An 18,194-nucleotide genomic window follows, 5' to 3' on the forward strand; every position below is an offset into this window, starting at 1 on the left:
CCTGATTGTAAGTCTATTCACTAATTTTTCTCGAAGTAACAGGGAAAATGCAGTAAGTAGATCATTCTTCTTGAGGCTTCCTTTAGCATTGCCACATACTCTGTCACCACCTTAGTTGGTCTACCTTTTATTTCCTTGGTGTTGGCCATATCACAATGACAGGATCTAGTGTCCTTCTTACCTGGGACTCCCCTATATCTTCCAGCATTTGCCATGATACCTTGAGTATGACCAATAGTTAAATCACAGCAATATTTTCTGAGTAAATGAATGGCTAGTTTTCCTTTTCTCTCTAGTTAGGATTAATATAGCCAGACGTTTCAACAACATACTCTCGGTTCCCTCACCTTACTCCCCTCCAATTCTTGCTACTTTTTCAGTCTCTTCTGCTCTGCTAGGTGGTGCTGGAACAGCAGTGAAGCTTAGGGGGCTATATGACACGGTAAGTACCAGAAAATTCTTTGTGGTTGTTAGGGATCAACACAGTTTGTGATCTAATATCTTAACATTAGGCTACTTAAATTGTTCAGACTTACCTCCCTTCAGCCACCAATTAGTGTTTTTTTTTAAACCTAGTAAAAGCCACAGGTCAGAAACACTTTCATGCAAAAATTACCAAGTAGACTTTTAATGAGCTCACCAGTAGAATAGAACCCTGAAAGCACATAATTTCAATATCATTTGCCTATTTAGAATGTTCCCCTCCACAAAACTATGTAATTCTTTGTATTAATGGAATTTGGAAATGACGGCTAACTTTGAGATCATCTAAGCAGGCGACTTTCTCGTTTTATAAATGAGGAGGCTGAGGCCGGTGTGTGAGTTGGCAACAGAGCGTTCTTGACTCTATTCCTGGTCTTCTTCGGTAAACAAGAAATTATGCCCTGGGTCAATCATGACATATGCAAATGGTGGTTTATGGTACTTATTCTAATTGCCTCCCAAAGCAGTAGGAGGATGAAATGGTAGAAGACATGTAAAAGAGGGATCTGGAATTTTTAAAATAGGTTCAACACTGTATTAATTATTTGTTGGAAGGCTGTAATGTGTTCAGGCATTGGATAAAAAGAGGTAAGCAGAGTCTCTATGGTCAAACAAACAAACAAAAATCACAATCCAGCCTGAAAGATGAGCAAGAGCGAGGAAAAAATTTAACAGAACTATGGAGAGTTCTACAAAATTTTACTTATGGTGGATCATTGGACTCTTAGGGCTGCAAGAGAAAAAAGAAACAAAACAAAACAAAACAAAAAACTGGAGGGTGTTCTTCTCTTTGGCTTTTACCAAGGCGCCTAACACTAACAATGGCACCAACTACTGTTAATATCATAAATAGGGAAATGGTACCGCATAATGGATGTTTTGTATCTCTCTCTCTCAGTTCAGTTGGAGCTAAAGATGGCAAATGCGCACCCAACACCGTGCCAAGGGAAAAGTGTCGCCTCCAACAGTGAAGTCGCAGGTGGATGTGAGATGCCTGACTTAGTAGCGCACTTACCAGGGTGCTAACACTGCTGCTATTATTTCCACCCGCACCCCCCGTGCTATGCCGGCCGCGCCTGGGATGAAACACACACATCGAGCTCACGAGACCGTCCTGGGTCTGGAGTGTCTGTGGCAGCCTTTTCCGCCCCACCCTGAAATCCTACCTATCCTGGGACGCCCTGGAAGGAAGCCTAAGGGCGGTGTGGAGCAGCGTGTACTCCCCATCTCTCTTCCAGGAGGCCACACCCAAAACAAGGCCCTCTTTGTGTCTTGGGGAACAGTAGCCGTATAGTGCTTCGCCGACTGCCCCTCTTAAGAGAGAGCTACCAGCCCTCGCCCCGGCAACCCCAGGCAGAGGCCAGTCGCGGCGGCGGCGCAGGTGGGCGCAGGCGCAGAGGTGCGCTCTCTAGGGCCGCGCGGGAGCCCAGGCTCCGCACGCCGCGCGCGAGGCACCTGGGGGCGGAGCCAAGCCCGCGTCCCGCCCACGCCCGGGCGCGAAGCCCCCTCCCCGCGCCCCTCCTGTAGCGCCGCAGACGCGCGCAGGTGCGTGAGGCCGCGCCCGCCGGGGACCCTGCAGACGTGGGCCCGCCATGGAGCACATCCGCACGCCCAAGGTTGGTGGCACCAGCCCGGGCGGAGGAGGCACGGGAGGAGACGGGGAAGGAGGAGGGATGCTGAGCGCGCGGGAGGCCGACTGCTCTGCGGGGTGCCGGCGGAGCCTGGACCGCGGGCTAGGGAGGAGCAGGCAGTGCCTGAGCATCCCGGGGTCTCTGCGAGCCCGGTTGTTCTCTTGCTACCTCCCAGGCCTAGCGTTAGCTCCTGCTGGGCCTGCCCTCTTGGTTTTGGGGGTGCACAGTGGACACAGGGGTGGACGGGAGGGAACCTCAGTTGTCTGCTAATAACTGGGTGTAGATCATCGCTTCTTTCTCCTGGCACGAGGCTTTCTGTTTTAGCTGTTGGCCGCTCAGAGTAGTTGAAAGGGAAATAAGCCGTTCGGTGACAGGTGCAAGGAAAACGAGCTGAATGCAGATGGGCTCCTGCGCTTGGAGGCTTCTTAAATCTAGGGTGTCAGGCCCACCCGATTCGGCCTTCCCAGTCCCCATCCCCATCCTTAGCGTAGCAGCTGCAAGGGGCCTTATACAGAACGGATGATCAATATTCATTGTAGATTGAATGATGGTGTGTTCTTGCCTTTTCCAGTCTGTTTTGTTCGTTAGAGAAAAGGATGCAGCTTATGGATTCGTCACGCACTGGTGTGTTTTAAACAACACGAGCTTTTGCTAATCAACAAAAGCAAATGGTCCCTGATCACTCCAGTAAATTAACATTGGAAACGTTGACCGCTGTACCAAATCTTCCTACTCAGTTGTACTAATAATCTAATTTAGAACGAAAATGATGATCGACGTTACTGCCTGATAACCCTAAACGAGTGAAAGAATATCTTTACAAACCCTATTGGCTGTCTGTTGTTACTACCACCACAGCTCCTTGCGTTTTTGCAGGATGAACTTCCATTCAAAATGTAGGCCCCTGACAGGTCAAAGCTAGGTCAGAGTGGCCATAGCTCAGGTGGCTCCAGGGATCCCACACATTTAAGAGGGGTGGAGTCAGTTGCTTTATGTCCAGAAAGAATTCATTCCAAGATTTTGGACTGGTTCCTGAGTACCTTTTTGTAAAAGCAGATTAAAATGATCTCTTGTCATTGGAAGAAGAAATCTTTTAGTTTGCTGGAGAATGTCAGTTCCGACAGTAAATTTAAACTGTATTGATTTTGCACTAGGGAATTAAATTGTCGCTTCACAATCAGGAAATTGGAAACTTAGAAGACAGTGCTGTAAACCACAGGATAGGTAACTCAAAGCTTTCAGAGTTTAAGTGATACTAAATAATTTATTCCAGACGGATGAATTTAACTCATGGACTCTGCCCTTACCAAGGGCATTCTTCCTCCTTCCATAATAAAGGGGGCCCTTTGTAAAAGTGATATCTGATGTGGATGTCGATAGCAAGAATGATAGGGTGATATGGCAGTGGATGCCACTTTGTTATAGAATATGAATTTGGGGGAGTCAAGGCCATTTCTGTTCTGTATACAAAGACACCTGGTACAAAGTCACATGTAAACCTGAGTCTCAAGCAATGTTCTTACTCTTAAAATTGGCATTTATAGATACCCTCTAAGCAGTGCAGTACTCGAAGTCAGAAATCGTTATTTATCTGAAAGTGGGAAGAAATTGGGGGAAAATGGAAAATTGTCAGAAGTGTTATTGAATTGAGTGGGTCATTCACATTTGGGATAATGCCGGTGAAAAAAATAAGAAATTACAGAGGTTGGATGGATCAGATTCATTTATTCATTTATTTTATTCCACAAGCATTTAGAGCCTTTCATGTGCCAGGCTCTGTGTTAAGTGCTGGGAGCATCCAGGAACTCACAGTCTGGAAGGGGAGGCAGTTGTAAATATGTCAGTGTATGATAGAGACATGTGCCAGGTGTGGTGGGTAGAGAGGGAGACTGGATAGAGGATCAGCTTTGCTCTCAAGGTCAAGGGAAGTCTTCTTGGAAGAGCCCTCTTAACCTGGAAGGACTTAAGAAGGACTAGGAGCATTTTCTTTTTTTTTTTTTTTTGAGACGGAGTCTCGCTCTGTCACCCAGGCTGGAGTACAGTGGCCGGATCTCAGCTCACTGCAAGCTCTGTCTCCCAGGTTTATGCCATTCTCCTGCCTCAGCCTCCCGAGTAGGTGGGACTACAGGCGCCCGCCACCTCGCCCGGCTAGTTTTTTTTTGTATTTTGTAGTAGAGATGGGGTTTCACCGTGTTAGCCAGGATGGTCTCGATCTCCTGACCTCGTGATCCGCCCGTCTCAGCCTCCCAAAGTGCTGGGATTACAGGCTTGAGCCACCGCGCCCGGCCTAGGAGCATTTTCAACAGTGGTCATGTAGTTGTATAAATATATATTGTAATAAATAATGACAACCCTAAAGAAGCTGAAAAGAATAACAGCGGTCAAAGATAAATGATTCCTTGAGGTTAAATAGCATCCTTCTTTTGTTTTATATTTTTAAGGGCAATATTAATTTTCACAGTCTAAAAGAAAAAGAGAACAAGATTACTTCCAGAGCATGCGGAGTTAAATACATAGTTGTTACCGGTCATATCCATCTTTATTATTTGCTTACATCGTACCTGGTGAAACTATATGTAAATTTCCTTCGATTTCATGGTTTCATGTCTTGGTTTTGCCAGGAGTATATACAAAGTTTGATTATCTGGCCCATTGTGGATTTAAAGCAATATTTACCATGTGGGTAGGTAGAGTTTTAAGAGGAAAAGAATTGTATGCGTGTATAATGTACAGTTGCTTTTCTGTTACAATGGAAGTCATTCACTCGCTGTAGACTGTGTAATATCCATGACAGCCTCTGTGATCTGCTTGAGTCTCTGGAGTGCAGTTTAAGGAGACAGATGCACGTGCATAATCTGGAATGCTTTGCACATATTTCTTTCTGGGGGTGCATGTGTGTTTAACTGAAGCCTTTAACAGAGCATATGCTAAGCAGAGTGCCTCTCTTCCAGAATGGTTCCTTTAGAGGGAAAAAAAAGTTCCAAGGACAAGCTGGTTTGCAGTTGGGTTAAACGGGGGACACCAAGTATTACCTGTGCTCATCCCAGTGAACTTCTAGGTTTCTACTTCACTATCTGGCTTTATTTACCGCTCTGAAAACTTGCTGGAAGCTTGGGCATAATTTGGGTTCAAGTACTGCTTAATTAAATGAAAAGACTTCAGGGCTCCTGGAAGTAGCTTGAAGTGTTTGTAGGATTTAGTTTGGTACTAGATTGAGGCAAAAGTTTCCAGGACCTGGTAAATGATCTCTACTTTATATGCTTTGGTCTTTCTGGAAGGTGTTTTTCCCACATGTGTAAATTTGAATTATGAAATAGAATATGTGATAACCTCCAAAACAGACCTTGCAAGTGTCTTCTCTTCCTTTCTACGCCTACCCGCTAGTCTGACACTGACCTCCTGATTTATTTTTTTTGCCCTTCTCTAATCCCTTTCTCACAGAGGGGCCTGGATGATGCTTTTATGTCTCAAATTGATCATGCTACTTCCCTTCTAAAATTCTTGAGTGGCTTCCCTTTTTACCCAGGATGTAAGGTCAGAATCCCCAGAATGGCTTGTAGTGCCCTGTGTAGACTGAGTCCTTCCTACTTCTCCAGCCTCGTTTTGTGAGTCTTCTCATCCACAACCCTCTGACCACAGCTTGTCTTCACAGAGTTCTCCAGTGGGACCGATTCTTTCCTGCCTCAGGACTTTTGCACTGCTGTTCCATCTGGGGGGACATTAGTTCTCACTCTTCACCTGGCTAAATACATCATCTTTCTAGTTTCAAATTGTGATTTCTCAGGCTATTGTCCAGCTCCCCATCTAAGTCAGATCTGCCTGTTGTGTTTTATCATAAGACCTTGTGTTTTCCCCTTAGGATCCTCATTACAATTGTTACATTTATTTGAGTTATGTTCATTTAATGTCAACCTCCCCTGCTTGATGGAAGTCCTACGATGGTAGGGATTATATCTTGTTCGCCCTTTGTAGCTATAGCACCTAACACAGTGCTTGGGACCAACTAAGCATGCAGTAAATAAATTAATTGAATTAGTGAAGAATGCATAATTAATTCATTACTTTTTGTTTGTTTGTTTTTGAGACGGAGTCTTGCTGTGTTGCCCAGGCTGGAGTGCAGTAGTGTGATTTTGGCTCACTGAAACCTCCACCTCCTGGGTTCAAGTGATTCTCCTGCCTCATCCTCCCGAGTAGCTGGGACTACAGGCACGTGCCACTACACCCAGCTAATTTTTTTTTTTTTTTGAGATGGAGTCTCGCTTTGTCGCCCAGGCTGGAGTGCAGTGACGTGATCTGGGCTCACTGCAAGCTCCGCCTCCCGGGTTCACGCCATTCTCCTGCCTCAGCCTCCCGAGTAGCTGGGACTACAGGTGCCCGCCACCGCGCCCGGCTCATTTTTTGTATTTTTAGTAGAGATGGAGTTTCACCGTGGTCTCGATCTCCTGACCTTGTGATCCACCCACCTCGGCCTCCCAAAGTGCTGGGATTACAGGCGTGAGCCACCGCGCCGGGCCCACCCAGGTAATTTTTATATTGTTAGTAGAGACGGGGATTTCACTATGTTGGTCAGACTGGTCTTGAACTCCTGACCTCAGGTGATCCACTTGCCTCAGCCTCCCAAAGTGTTGGGATTACAGGTGTGAGCCACTAGTGCCCAGCCTCATTACTTTATTTTTAAGAATTTGCTTTGTTGATCCAGGCCTCTTGTGCATTGTACAGTTGTATACAATTTTACTTGACAGTATAGTGAATCTTATAGTATTAGTGTTAAATATTTGTGGATGTCAGTGTATCTGACATGTGAGATATATATGAAACATATTTTGCAATTATATATATTTTAATGAGGTAAAATTGAAATGCAAAATTCACAATTTTTATTAAAGTGCACAATTCAGTGGTTTTAGTATATTTACATATTATGCAACCATCACCACCGTCTACTTCTAGAACACTGTCATCACCCCCAAAAGAAATCCATTAGTAGTTAGCCCATTAGTAGTTAAACTGATGATGTCCATCGAATTACCCATTAGTAGTTAGACTTGATGATAATATCTTATACTTATCTGTGTTGAATATTATCTCACTGAATTTAGACTTTTGCTTATCTCTTAGTCTTTTTTGGTTGCTGATACACGTCTGCTGTTCCTGTCAGTTTGGTACCGTCCACTATTTAATCAACTTGCTTTCTATTACCTCATTCATTATCTTATCCAAGAGCAGAAGTGACTTCTTAAGCCACTTGCCCCCATCTCTCAGAGTCTTGATCCTGATAGCAGATTCACTAGTTCTCTCAGTTTGATGTCATCTAGCAGTTGATAAGTTTGTCCTTCATCATGTCGCCAAAGAGCTCATCCAAGAAAGAAAGGAAGTCTTCTGAAATGATGACAGCGAATCCATGATATTCTTGCTGATGGATGGTTTCCAGTTTTTAGGTTCGTACAAAGTTCCAGTAAATAACTCATTTTAGAACCCTGCCAGAATTAATGTTGAACTCACTGACTTACAATTATACAATGCTGTATTCACCATGGGAAAATAGTGGTCTCATTTTCAAGTTCTGTCTGTGATGGAGGGACATCAGTAGATCCATGAGGCTTGCTTTTTCTTGATCATTCACTGTCAGTATACCATCAGCTCCAAGGGCTAGCTCTTCTTTTCTCTTCCTTTAGCAAATAATAATTTTCTGGTTATAAAGGTAATATGGACTGCATGTGGAAATTAACCGCTGTTAATATTTGGGTACATTTTCTTCTGGTGTTTTTTTCTTTGCATACACTAAACATTGTTTGCTTAGAAATTTAGGACCACCCATTCAATTTTGCAGTTTGCTTCTTTAAACGTACCATATTGCAGTGTTCAAAACTTACTTTTAGAAGATTATGTGGGGCTCTTTTTTTAATCCTATGGAAATTTCATCATATTTACTGTTTCCCCATTTTAAGGCTACTATAATACTGTCATGATGAACATCTGATTGTTATCAGCATGTGATTTCTTCCCTAGAATAGAACCCTAGATGGAATTACTGTGTCAAATAAGATGAATGGTTTTATCGTAGTTATATATTACCAAATGACTTTCCAAAAATGTTATGTCATTTACCACTTTCAGTAATAGAATATAGACTGTCTTTCTTACTATACCATTGCTTTATTATTTAAGGTTATTTTTCGCTAATTTAAAGGGGAGAATAGCACTTCATTCTTTTAGTGTATTTTTTTTTTTTTTACTAGTGAGGTTGAAGCTTTTCCAAAAATATGTTTACTGACCCTTTTGTTACTTTTTGAATTGTCTATATTTTCCCCATTTTAATAATGGGTGATTTAGTGTATATGTATAGTGTATGTATTTCAATAGTTTTATTGAAGTATAATATAATTTATGTAGCATAAAATTTACCTTTCTAAGGTATGCAATTCTGTGATTTTTTTGTATATTCACAGAGTTGTATCACTGTCATCATTATCTAATTTCAGAACATTTTCATTACTCCAAAAAGAAACCCTATCCCTATTAGCAATCAGTCTCCATTTCTCCCTCTCCCCACCCAAGGTAACCACTAAATATACATTCTGTCTCTATATATGCTTGTTCTTCTGGACATTTTAAATTTAATCATATAATATGTGGCCTTTTGTGACCTCTTATTTTCACTTAATGTTTTTAAGGTTTGTCTAAGTTGTAGCATGTACCAGTACTTCATTTCGTTTGATCTGTTCTGTGGCCAATACTGCATTTTGTTTATACATTTATCAGTTGAGGGAGATTCGTGTAACTGTTTTTTGGCAATTATGAATAATGCTGCTGTGAACTTCGGTGATAAGTTTTTGTGTGGACATATGTTTGTATTTCTCTTGGATAGAATTTCATTTCTCTAAGAACAGAATTGTTGAATCGTATAGCAACTTTGTGCTTATCATTTTAAGGCACTGCCAAATTATTTTCTGAAGTGGCTGCACCATTTTAGAACCCTGAGAATAATGTGTAAGGGTTCCAGTTTTTCCATGTCATCACCAGCTCTTGTCATTGTTTTTTATTTTAGCCATTCAGGTGGGTGTGAAGTGGTATCTCGTCCTGGTTTTGATTTGTGTTTTTCTAATGACTAATGATATTGAGCATGTTTTCATGTGCTCATCAACCATTTTCCTGTCTTTTTTGGAGAACTGCTTATTCAATTCCTTTGTTTCCTTCTTAATTGAGTTTTTTGTCTTAAATTATTGGGTTGCAAAATTATATAATCTGGATACAAATCCTTAGTTATATGACTTGTAAATGTTTCCTCCCATTCTGTGGGTTTTCTTTTCACTGTTTTTATGTTCCTTGAAGCACAAAAAGTTTTTAAGTTTGATCAAGTCCAACTTATTTTTTCTTTTGTCACTTGTGCTTTTGGTGTCATATCTATGTATATTTTCTAGAAAGCCTTTTTCTGATTATAAAAGTCATACATTACAGGAAATTTAGTTCAAAGGAGCAGAAAGAAAATAGCAATTCTGCATAATTTCAAAATCTGGAAAAAATTACTGTGTATATATTGGCGTTTTTCTTTATATATATAAAGCAGTGCAACTTAAAAGAAAATCATGTCCATTTTCTCTGTGAGGGGTGTGTGTGTGCATAGTTTTGGGGAATGAGAGCTTGGTTTTTAGTATGTCAAAATATTTTTCTCATGTTATTAACCCTTCTGAAAAGTAATTTTTTTTGTAACCACATAGTCCACATTGTAATGATGACCATACGTTATTTAGTGTCTGGAGGCAATTCTCCATGGCCTTTTGCAGTTTTGCACTTTTGTTCTGAACTATCTTTTCAAGGATGACTTTAGAGTGAACAGCCTTGAAAGAGAGGAATAGCTTCTCCCTTAGTAGCGGAGGGCAGGTTTATTTGCTGTCCAGGGTAATAAAGATAATGTTATCCTCAGGGACAAAGGATTACTTGCATCCTGTTTATGTGATGGGCATTTCTTAACTCTGAGTCTCTAAGGTTCCTTATCTAGGATGCAGAGCCCTGCTGTGTGCAGCATCCATATGGACTGCTCCATATTGCCCCTTAGACTAGGGAGGAGGAACATGGAGACGTAATATGAAGATAAAGCTTATCCCTCCTGGTGCACAGAATGCTAATGTCCTTTGACTCTGACCCAGAAGTCTTGTGTCTTCTGCCAGCAATGAAACACTGGGAGGCTATTTGTTAGGTTGTAAGCAGGCTAAAATTTCAAACACTTCCTAGTTCTTGACAGTTAATCCCCTAGTATTTGATACTTAATTTATCTCTATATTGTCACTATAATAAATAACTGATAGGCCGGACGCCGTGACTCACGCCTGTAATCCCAACATTTTGGGAGGCCAAGGCGAGAGGATCATTTGAGGTCAGAAGTTCAAGGCCAGCCTGGCCAACATGGCGAAACCCTGTCTCTACTAATATACAAACCTGTCTCTACTAATATAAAATACAAAAATTAGCCAGTCATAGTGGCAGGTGCCTGTAATCCTAGCTACTTGAGAGGCTGAGGCAGGAGAATCACTTTAACCTGGGAGGCAGAGGTAGCACTGAGCCGAGATCACGCTGCTACACTGCAGCCTGGGCCAGAGAGCAAGACTCTGTCTCAGAAAAAAACAAAACAAAACTAAAAACCTGATAAACATCAGTGTATTTGAATTGTTGTGTAAATCTCTATTACCTCAGATTAAATTTCTCAGGTATATTTTCTGGTTCCATTTCTATATATATTTTAAGGATTTTTGATGCTGTTTGTATGTTTTCCTCTAGGATTGTGTCTGCTAGTATGGCAGAGGAATACCCTTTAAAACATTCTTGAGAATTATAGATGAAGTATGGTTTCTCATCAATTTATGTTTATTTATTTACTGTTGAGATTGAATTTATTTTTTGCAATTATTTATAACAAGAGCAATACAACAGTAGCACTGATAATACGGATAAGATCCATAATATCCATAAGATTCATAGTACCTGGATCTTATTAAGAAAATAATTTATCTAATAGGTACCTCAGTTTCACTATGTCCCAAACTGACCTGATTCCCTCTCGCCTCACACCCAATTTTCTCCTCTTGTACTCTTTCCAGTCTCGGTGATCCACCCTTCCAGTGCTGGAGCCAGTAACTTTGGAGTTATCCTTCACTCCTCTTTTTCTCTCCTCCCGTATCTATTCTAATAGTAAATCCTCAGCACTCTACTTTCAAAATATATCCAGGTTATCCTACCTCCATTCCTACCACCCTGTTCTGAAATACTGTCAACTCTTGCCTGGTCCCCTTTCCATTTTTGCCGCTCCCCCACCAGTTTATTTTTGCCAGAGATACTGTTAAATATAATTTGGAGCTTGGACTTCTTTCGTGAGTCTCCTTACACCGAGAGCATCCAAACTGGAAAGGAAAAAGTCAAATTATCCTTATTTGCAGATGATAGGATCTTATATTTGGAAAAACCTAAAGACTCCACCAGAAAACTATTGGAACTGACAAAGAATTCTGTCAAGTTGCAAGATACGAAATCAAAATACAAAAAACAGTAGCGTTCATGTGTGCCAACAGTGAACAATGTGAAGAAATCAAGACAGCAATCCTATTTATAATAGCTACAAATAATATAAAATACCTAGGAAACAATTTAACCTAAGAAGTAAAAGATCTCTAAAAGGCAAACTATAAAACACTGATGAAAGAAATTGAAGAGGACACACAAAAATGGAAAGATATTCCCTGTTCATGGATTGGAAGAATAAATATTGTTAAAATGTCCATACTACCCAAAGCAGTCTACAAATTCAGTACAACCCCTATCAAAATGCCAATGCTATTCTTGACAGAAATAGAAAAAAAACCTAAAAGTTATATAGAATAACAAAAGACCCAGAATAGCCAAATGTATTATGTGAGAAAAGAACAAAACTGGAGGAATCACATTACCTAAAAGGAAATCAATATGTCCAAGAGATACCTGCACTCCCATGCCTATGGCAGCATTATTCACAGTAGTCGAGATTTGGAAGTAACTAAGTGGCCATCAACATGTATAAAGAATGTATAAAGAAAACATAGTACATATATACAATGGAGCAAGACTCTGTCTCAAAAAAAAAAAACCAAAAAAAAAAAAAAAAAACCCTGATAAACATCAATGTATTTAAATTGTTGTGTAAATCTCTATTACCTCCAATTAAAGTTCTCAGGTATATTTTCTGGTTCCATTTCTATATATATTTTAAAGATTTTTGATGATGTTTATATGTCTTCCTCTAGGATTGTGTCTGCTAGTATGGCAAAGGAATACCCTTTAAAAAATTATTGAGAATTATAGATGACGTGTGGTTTCTCATCAATTTATGTTTATTTGTTTACCTTTGAGATTGAATTTATTTTTTGCAATTATTTATAACAAGAGCAATACAACAATAGTACTGATAGCACTGATAGAAGAAAATCCTGAAATAACACTATAGCTATTGTGATAGGCACCATTCTATAGATTTACATTAAGACGCTTAGACCTCACAATCACCCTAAGAGTTGAGTGCTGTTGTTATCCCCATTTCACAGATGAGGAAACCAAAGTTAAATAAGTTAGTGAGCTGTAAGAGGCAGAGTGAGGATTCAAAACCAGGCAGTGTGGCCCCAGAGTGTGTATTCTTAACAACTCTACCATTTTGCATTTTGATGTTGAGAACAGGAAAGAAAATGCAGTTTAGGTTCCCAGTGGCCTTAAAATGCTATTTCCAGGCCCTCTGGAGTCCTGTTTGCATCCTTGTCTCTAGAGTAATGGGCTGCCTCTATATTATCAAGCATTACCCTTGGTTTTTCTTGTCGTTGCAATTTGATTTTATCAAAAGAACAAACCTCAGTATTGTTTTGATTTAGATCTGTTTAAAGATGGATTATTATCTAATTGTCAGACTTTTATTGCACAATATTTAACAGCTGTTGAGGAGGTGGTCACTGTAATCAAATATGCTCTTACTCCAAAGACAAGGCTGATACGTTTGTTGGAATGAAGCCATCCACTTAAAAGTGTAGCTGTGGCAGTATTTTTTTTTTTTAAAGTTTTCCAGGTAAGAATAGATTGTCTAAGCCAAGTAATCACAGAAGTTGTGATTAAACATTCCTCCAAAATCACCCACATTTCATGAAATCCTCACTTCTAACAAGTCTAGCAAAAGTTGAAGTCTGGTTGTCTTGCGTGGAGGCTTGGGTGTACAGAACACACGGTCTGTTATAGAACTTAATAATTCTCATTCATTCATTCATTCGTTCAGTATTATATATAAATGCAGCTAGCTGTCAGTTACCTTTCTAATTCGGAGGATATGGACTGTTTCCATGTATGTGGTATGTGTATGTATGTTACAGAGAAAATGCTATGGAGAAAAATATAAAGAGATAAAGTATGGTGGTTGGGGTGAGTTAGGATTGTTATTTTATATGTGATGATAACTTGGCTTTCTTGATAAAATAACTTTTGAGCAAAGACCTAAAAAAGTGTGGGAACAAACCATCTGCATATCTAAGGAAAGCAAGTTCCAGGCACGGGAAACATCTCATGCAAAGGTGTTGAAAAAAGAGTGTGCCTGGGTATCCAGGGAGTAGTGGTCACGCAGTGAGGTCCAGGAGCAGGGAGTGGGGTAGTTGTGGGAAATGAGATTGGAGAGGGAGAAAGGGCAGATCATGTACAGAATTTCCCTCTGGGTGTGAGGAGACCCACAAAAGAAGTCCAAGTTCCAAATTATGTTTAACAGTATCTCTGGCAAAAATAAACTGGTGGGGGAGCAGCAAAAATGGAAAGGGGACCAGGCAAGAGCTGACAGTATTTCAGAACAGGGTGGTAGGAATGGAGGTAGGATAACCTGGATATATTTTAAAAGTAGAGTACTGAGGATTTACTGTTGGAATAGATATGGGAAGAGAGAAAAAGAAGAGTGAAGGATAACTCTAAAGTTATTGGCTCCAGCACTGGAAGAGTGGATCGCCGAGATTGGAAAGAGTACAAGAGGAGAAAATTGGGTGTGAGGCCAGACAGAATCAGCTCAGTTTGGGACATAGTGAAATTGAGGTACTTATTAGATATACAAATTATTTTCTTAATAAGATCCAGGTACTACGAATCTTACGGATCTTATGGATAACTTCCTTATCTTAAGGAACTATGGAATGACAATACAAGACATATTTTATAGGATTATTTTCAAAATCATGTATACTTTACAAAGGTCTCAAATTCTTTTGAAAGTAGTCTGATATAAATAAGTCATAATAAATTCAGTCAACCAATAAAATTCTGGAAAATTCTTTAAAAATTTTTTAAAAAACTTTTGTGAGCACATAGTAGATCTGTATATTTATGGAGTACATGAGATACTTAGATACAGGAATGCATTGTGTAATAATCACATCATGGTAAATGGGGTATCTAGCTCCTCAAACATTTATCCTTTGTGTTACAAACAATCCAGTTATACTCTTTTAGTTACTTTAAAATGCTAAATTATTATTATTTAGTAAATTATTATTCACCCTGTTGTGCTATCAAATACTAGGTCTTACTCATTCTTTCTAACTACTTTCTGTACCTGTTAACATTTGCCACTCTCTGCCCTCACCTGCCCCAGACCCCACTCCCTTCCCCAGCCTCTGGTAACCATCCTTCTACTCTCTGTCTCCATGAGTTCGCTTGTTTTAATTTTTAGCTCCCACTAATAAGTGAGAATATGTGAAGTTTGTCTTTCTTTAGCTGGCTTATTTCACTTAGCATAATGACCTTCACTCCCATCCATGTTATTGCAAATGACAGGATCTCCTCCTTTTTTAATGGCTGAATAGTACTGCATTGTTTATGTGTACTACGTTTTCTTTATACATTCGTCTGTTGATGGCCACTTAGTTTGCTTCCAAATCTTGACTACTGTGAATAATGCTGCCATAAACATGGGAGTGCCGTTATCTCTTGGACATACTGATATATAACCAGCAGTGGGCTTGCTGGATTGTAGCCTAGCTCTAATTTTAGTTTTTTGAGGAACCTCCAAACGGTTCTCCATAGTGATTATACTAATTTACATTCCCACCAACAGTGTATGAGAGTTCCCTTTTCTTCTTAACCTTGCCAGCATTTGTTATTGCCTGTCTTTTGGATAAAAGCCATTTTAACTGGGGTGAGATAGTATCTCATTGTAGTTTTGATTTGCACTTCTCTAGTGATTCCTGATGTTGAGCACCTTTTCATATACCTGCTTGCCATTTGTATGTCTTCCTCTGAGAAATGTCTATTCAGAAATTTTGTCTATTTTTAAATCAGATTATTAGATTTTTTCCTATAGAGTTGTTTGAGCTCCTTATACATTCTGGTTATTACTCCCTTGTCAGATGGGTAGTTTACAAATATTTTTTCCCATTCTGTGGGTTGTCTTTTTGCTTTGTTGGTTGTTTCCTTTGCTGTGAAGAAGCTTTTTAACTTGGTAGGGCAAGAGATATGGTCTAGTTTCATTCTTCTGCATATGGATATCCAGTTTTCCCAGCACCATTTATTGAAGAGACTGTCTTTTTCCCAGTATATGTCATTGGCACCATTTTCAAAAACAAATCCACTGTAGATGTGTGGATTTGTTTCTGGTTTCTTACTCCGTTCCAGTGATCTACATGTCTGTTTTTATGCCAATACCATACTGTTTTGGTTACTGTAGCTCTGTAGTATAATTTGAAGTCAGTTAATGTGATTCCTCCAGTTTTGTTCTTTTCTCACAGAATACATTTGGTTATTCTGGGTCTTTTGTTATTCTATATAACTTTTAGGATTTTTTTCTATTTCTGTCAATAATGGCATTGGCATTTTGATAGGGATTGTATTGAATTTGTAGATTGCTTTGGATTGTGTGGACATTTTGACAATATTCTTCCAATCCATGAACAGGGAATATCTTTCCATTTTTTGTGTGTCCTCTTCAATTTCTTTCATCAGTGTTTTATAGTTTGCCTTTTAGAGATCTTTTACTTCTTAGGTTAAATTGTTTCCTACAAATTTTATATTATTTGTAGCTATTATAAATAGGATTGCTTTCTTGATTTCGTTTTCACATTGTTCACTGTTGGCATACGTGAATGCTACTGTTTTTTGTATTTTGATTTCGTATCTTGCAACTTGACAGAATTCTTTGTCAGTTCCAATAGTTTTCTGGTGGAGTCTTTACGTTTTTCCAAATATAAGATAATATCATCTGCAAACAAGGATAATTTGACTTTTTCTTTTCCAGTTTGAATGCTCTTTATTTTTTTTTCTGTTGTCTGATTGCTCTAGCTAGGACTTATAGTACTATGTTGAATAATAGTAGTGACAATGGGCATGCTTGACAATGGGCACACTAGCACTGACTGCTTGAGCAAACAGATGTGCAAAAAGAAAACTAATAAAAACTCTACACTTTCACTTCATACTCCCCTCTTTTTAACTTTTTGTTGAATCTCTTGATGTCTTATTGTACTATGTCTTGAAAAGTTGTAGTTACCATTTTTGATTGGTTCATCATTTAATCTTTCTACTTAAGAGTAGTTCACATACCATAGTTCTTTAGGTTGGGACGTTCTTTGTTGTTATCCCTTTGAATACACTTTATATTCCCATTTCTTTCTCTGCCTCCTCTGAGACCAGTAACTCTTAGATTTACCCTTTTGAGGCTTTCTAGATCTTGTAGGCATGCTTCATTGTTTTTTACCCTTTTTTCTTTTATCCCCTCTGACTGTGTATTTTCAAATAGCTTGTCTTCAAGCCCACTAATTTTTTTTTTTGAGTTGGAGTCTCGCTCTGTCGCCTAGGCTGGAGTGCAGTGGCCGGATCTCAGCTCACTGCAAGCTCCGCCTCCCGGGTTTACGCCATTCTCCTGCCTCAGCCTCCCGAGTAGGTGGGACTACAGGCGCCCGCCACCTCGCCCGGCTAGTTTTTTGTATTTTTTTTAGTAGAGACGGGGTTTCACCGGGTTAGCCAGGATGGTCTCGATCTCCTGACCTCGTGATCCGCCCATCTCGGCCTCCCAAAGTGCTGGGATTACAGGCTTGAGCCACTGCGCCCGGCCATTAATTTTTTTCTTCTACTTGATCCATTCTGATATTAAGAGTTCTGATGCATTCTTCAATATAGCAATTGCATTTTTCAACTCCAGAATTTCTGCTTGATGCTTTTTAATTATTTCAATCTATTTGTTAAATTCATCTGGTAGAATTTTGAATCCCTTCCCTGTTAATTTGAATTTCTTTGAGTTTCCTCAACACTGCAATTTTGAATTTTCTGTCTGAAAGGTCACATACGTCTGTTTCTCCAGGATTGTTTCCTGGTGCCTTAGTTCATTTGGTGAGGTCATGTTTTCCTGGATGGTCTTGATGCTTGTGGATGTTTGCTGGTATCTGGGCAGTGAAGAGTTAGGTATCTATTGTAGTCTTTACACTCTGGGCTTGTTTGTTGTCATATTTATTGGAACTTTCCAGGTATTCAAAGGGACTTGGTACCAAAGCCCAATAATGCTGTGGTTTTTGCAGACTCACAGAGGTACTGCTTTGGTGGTTTTAGATAAGATCCTGAAGAATTATCTGGATTATCAGAGAGAGAGAGAGAGAGTCTTTTTCTCTTCCTTTATTTTTTCCCAAACAGATGGAGTCTCTCTGTGCTGAACTATCTGGAGCTGGGAATGGGGTGACACAAGTACCCCTGTGGCCACCACTACTGGGACTGCACTGGGTTAGACTTGAAGCCAGCACAGTACTGGGTCTTGCCCAGGACCCATTGTAACCACTACCTGGCTACTTCCAATGTTCAGTTAAGGCCCGAGGGCTCCACCATTAGCAGGTGGGGAAGCCAGTTAGGCGTGTGTCGTTCCCTTCAGGGTGATGAGTTCCCTCAGGCCCTGGGCAGGTCCAGAGATGTTGTCTGGGAGCCAAGGATTGGAGTCAGAAACCTTAAAAACCTACCTCATGTTATATTGTACTGCAGGAAAGGTGGCCTTCAAAACCCAAGATGAAGTCTTTCCTGCTCTTCCCTCTCCTTTCTGCAGGCAGAGGAGCCTCTTCCGGTAGC

General features: G+C 40.1%; 1 protein-coding gene across 1 annotated transcript in view; it reads left to right on the top strand.

Moving 5' to 3' along the window:
- The first annotated feature begins 1,955 nt into the window (after positions 1–1,955).
- Positions 1,956–18,194, top strand: part of LOC105463740 (myotubularin related protein 7) — a 115,454-nt gene continuing 99,215 nt past the window's right edge. The window contains exon 1 of the mRNA XM_011711012.3: positions 1,956–2,099. Coding sequence (XP_011709314.1) covers positions 2,076–2,099 — 24 coding nt within the window. The 5' untranslated portion in view covers positions 1,956–2,075. The remainder of the gene's footprint in view (positions 2,100–18,194) is intronic.

Source organism: Macaca nemestrina, chromosome 8 (genome assembly GCF_043159975.1).
Source record: "Macaca nemestrina isolate mMacNem1 chromosome 8, mMacNem.hap1, whole genome shotgun sequence".
NCBI lineage: Eukaryota > Metazoa > Chordata > Mammalia > Primates > Cercopithecidae > Macaca > Macaca nemestrina.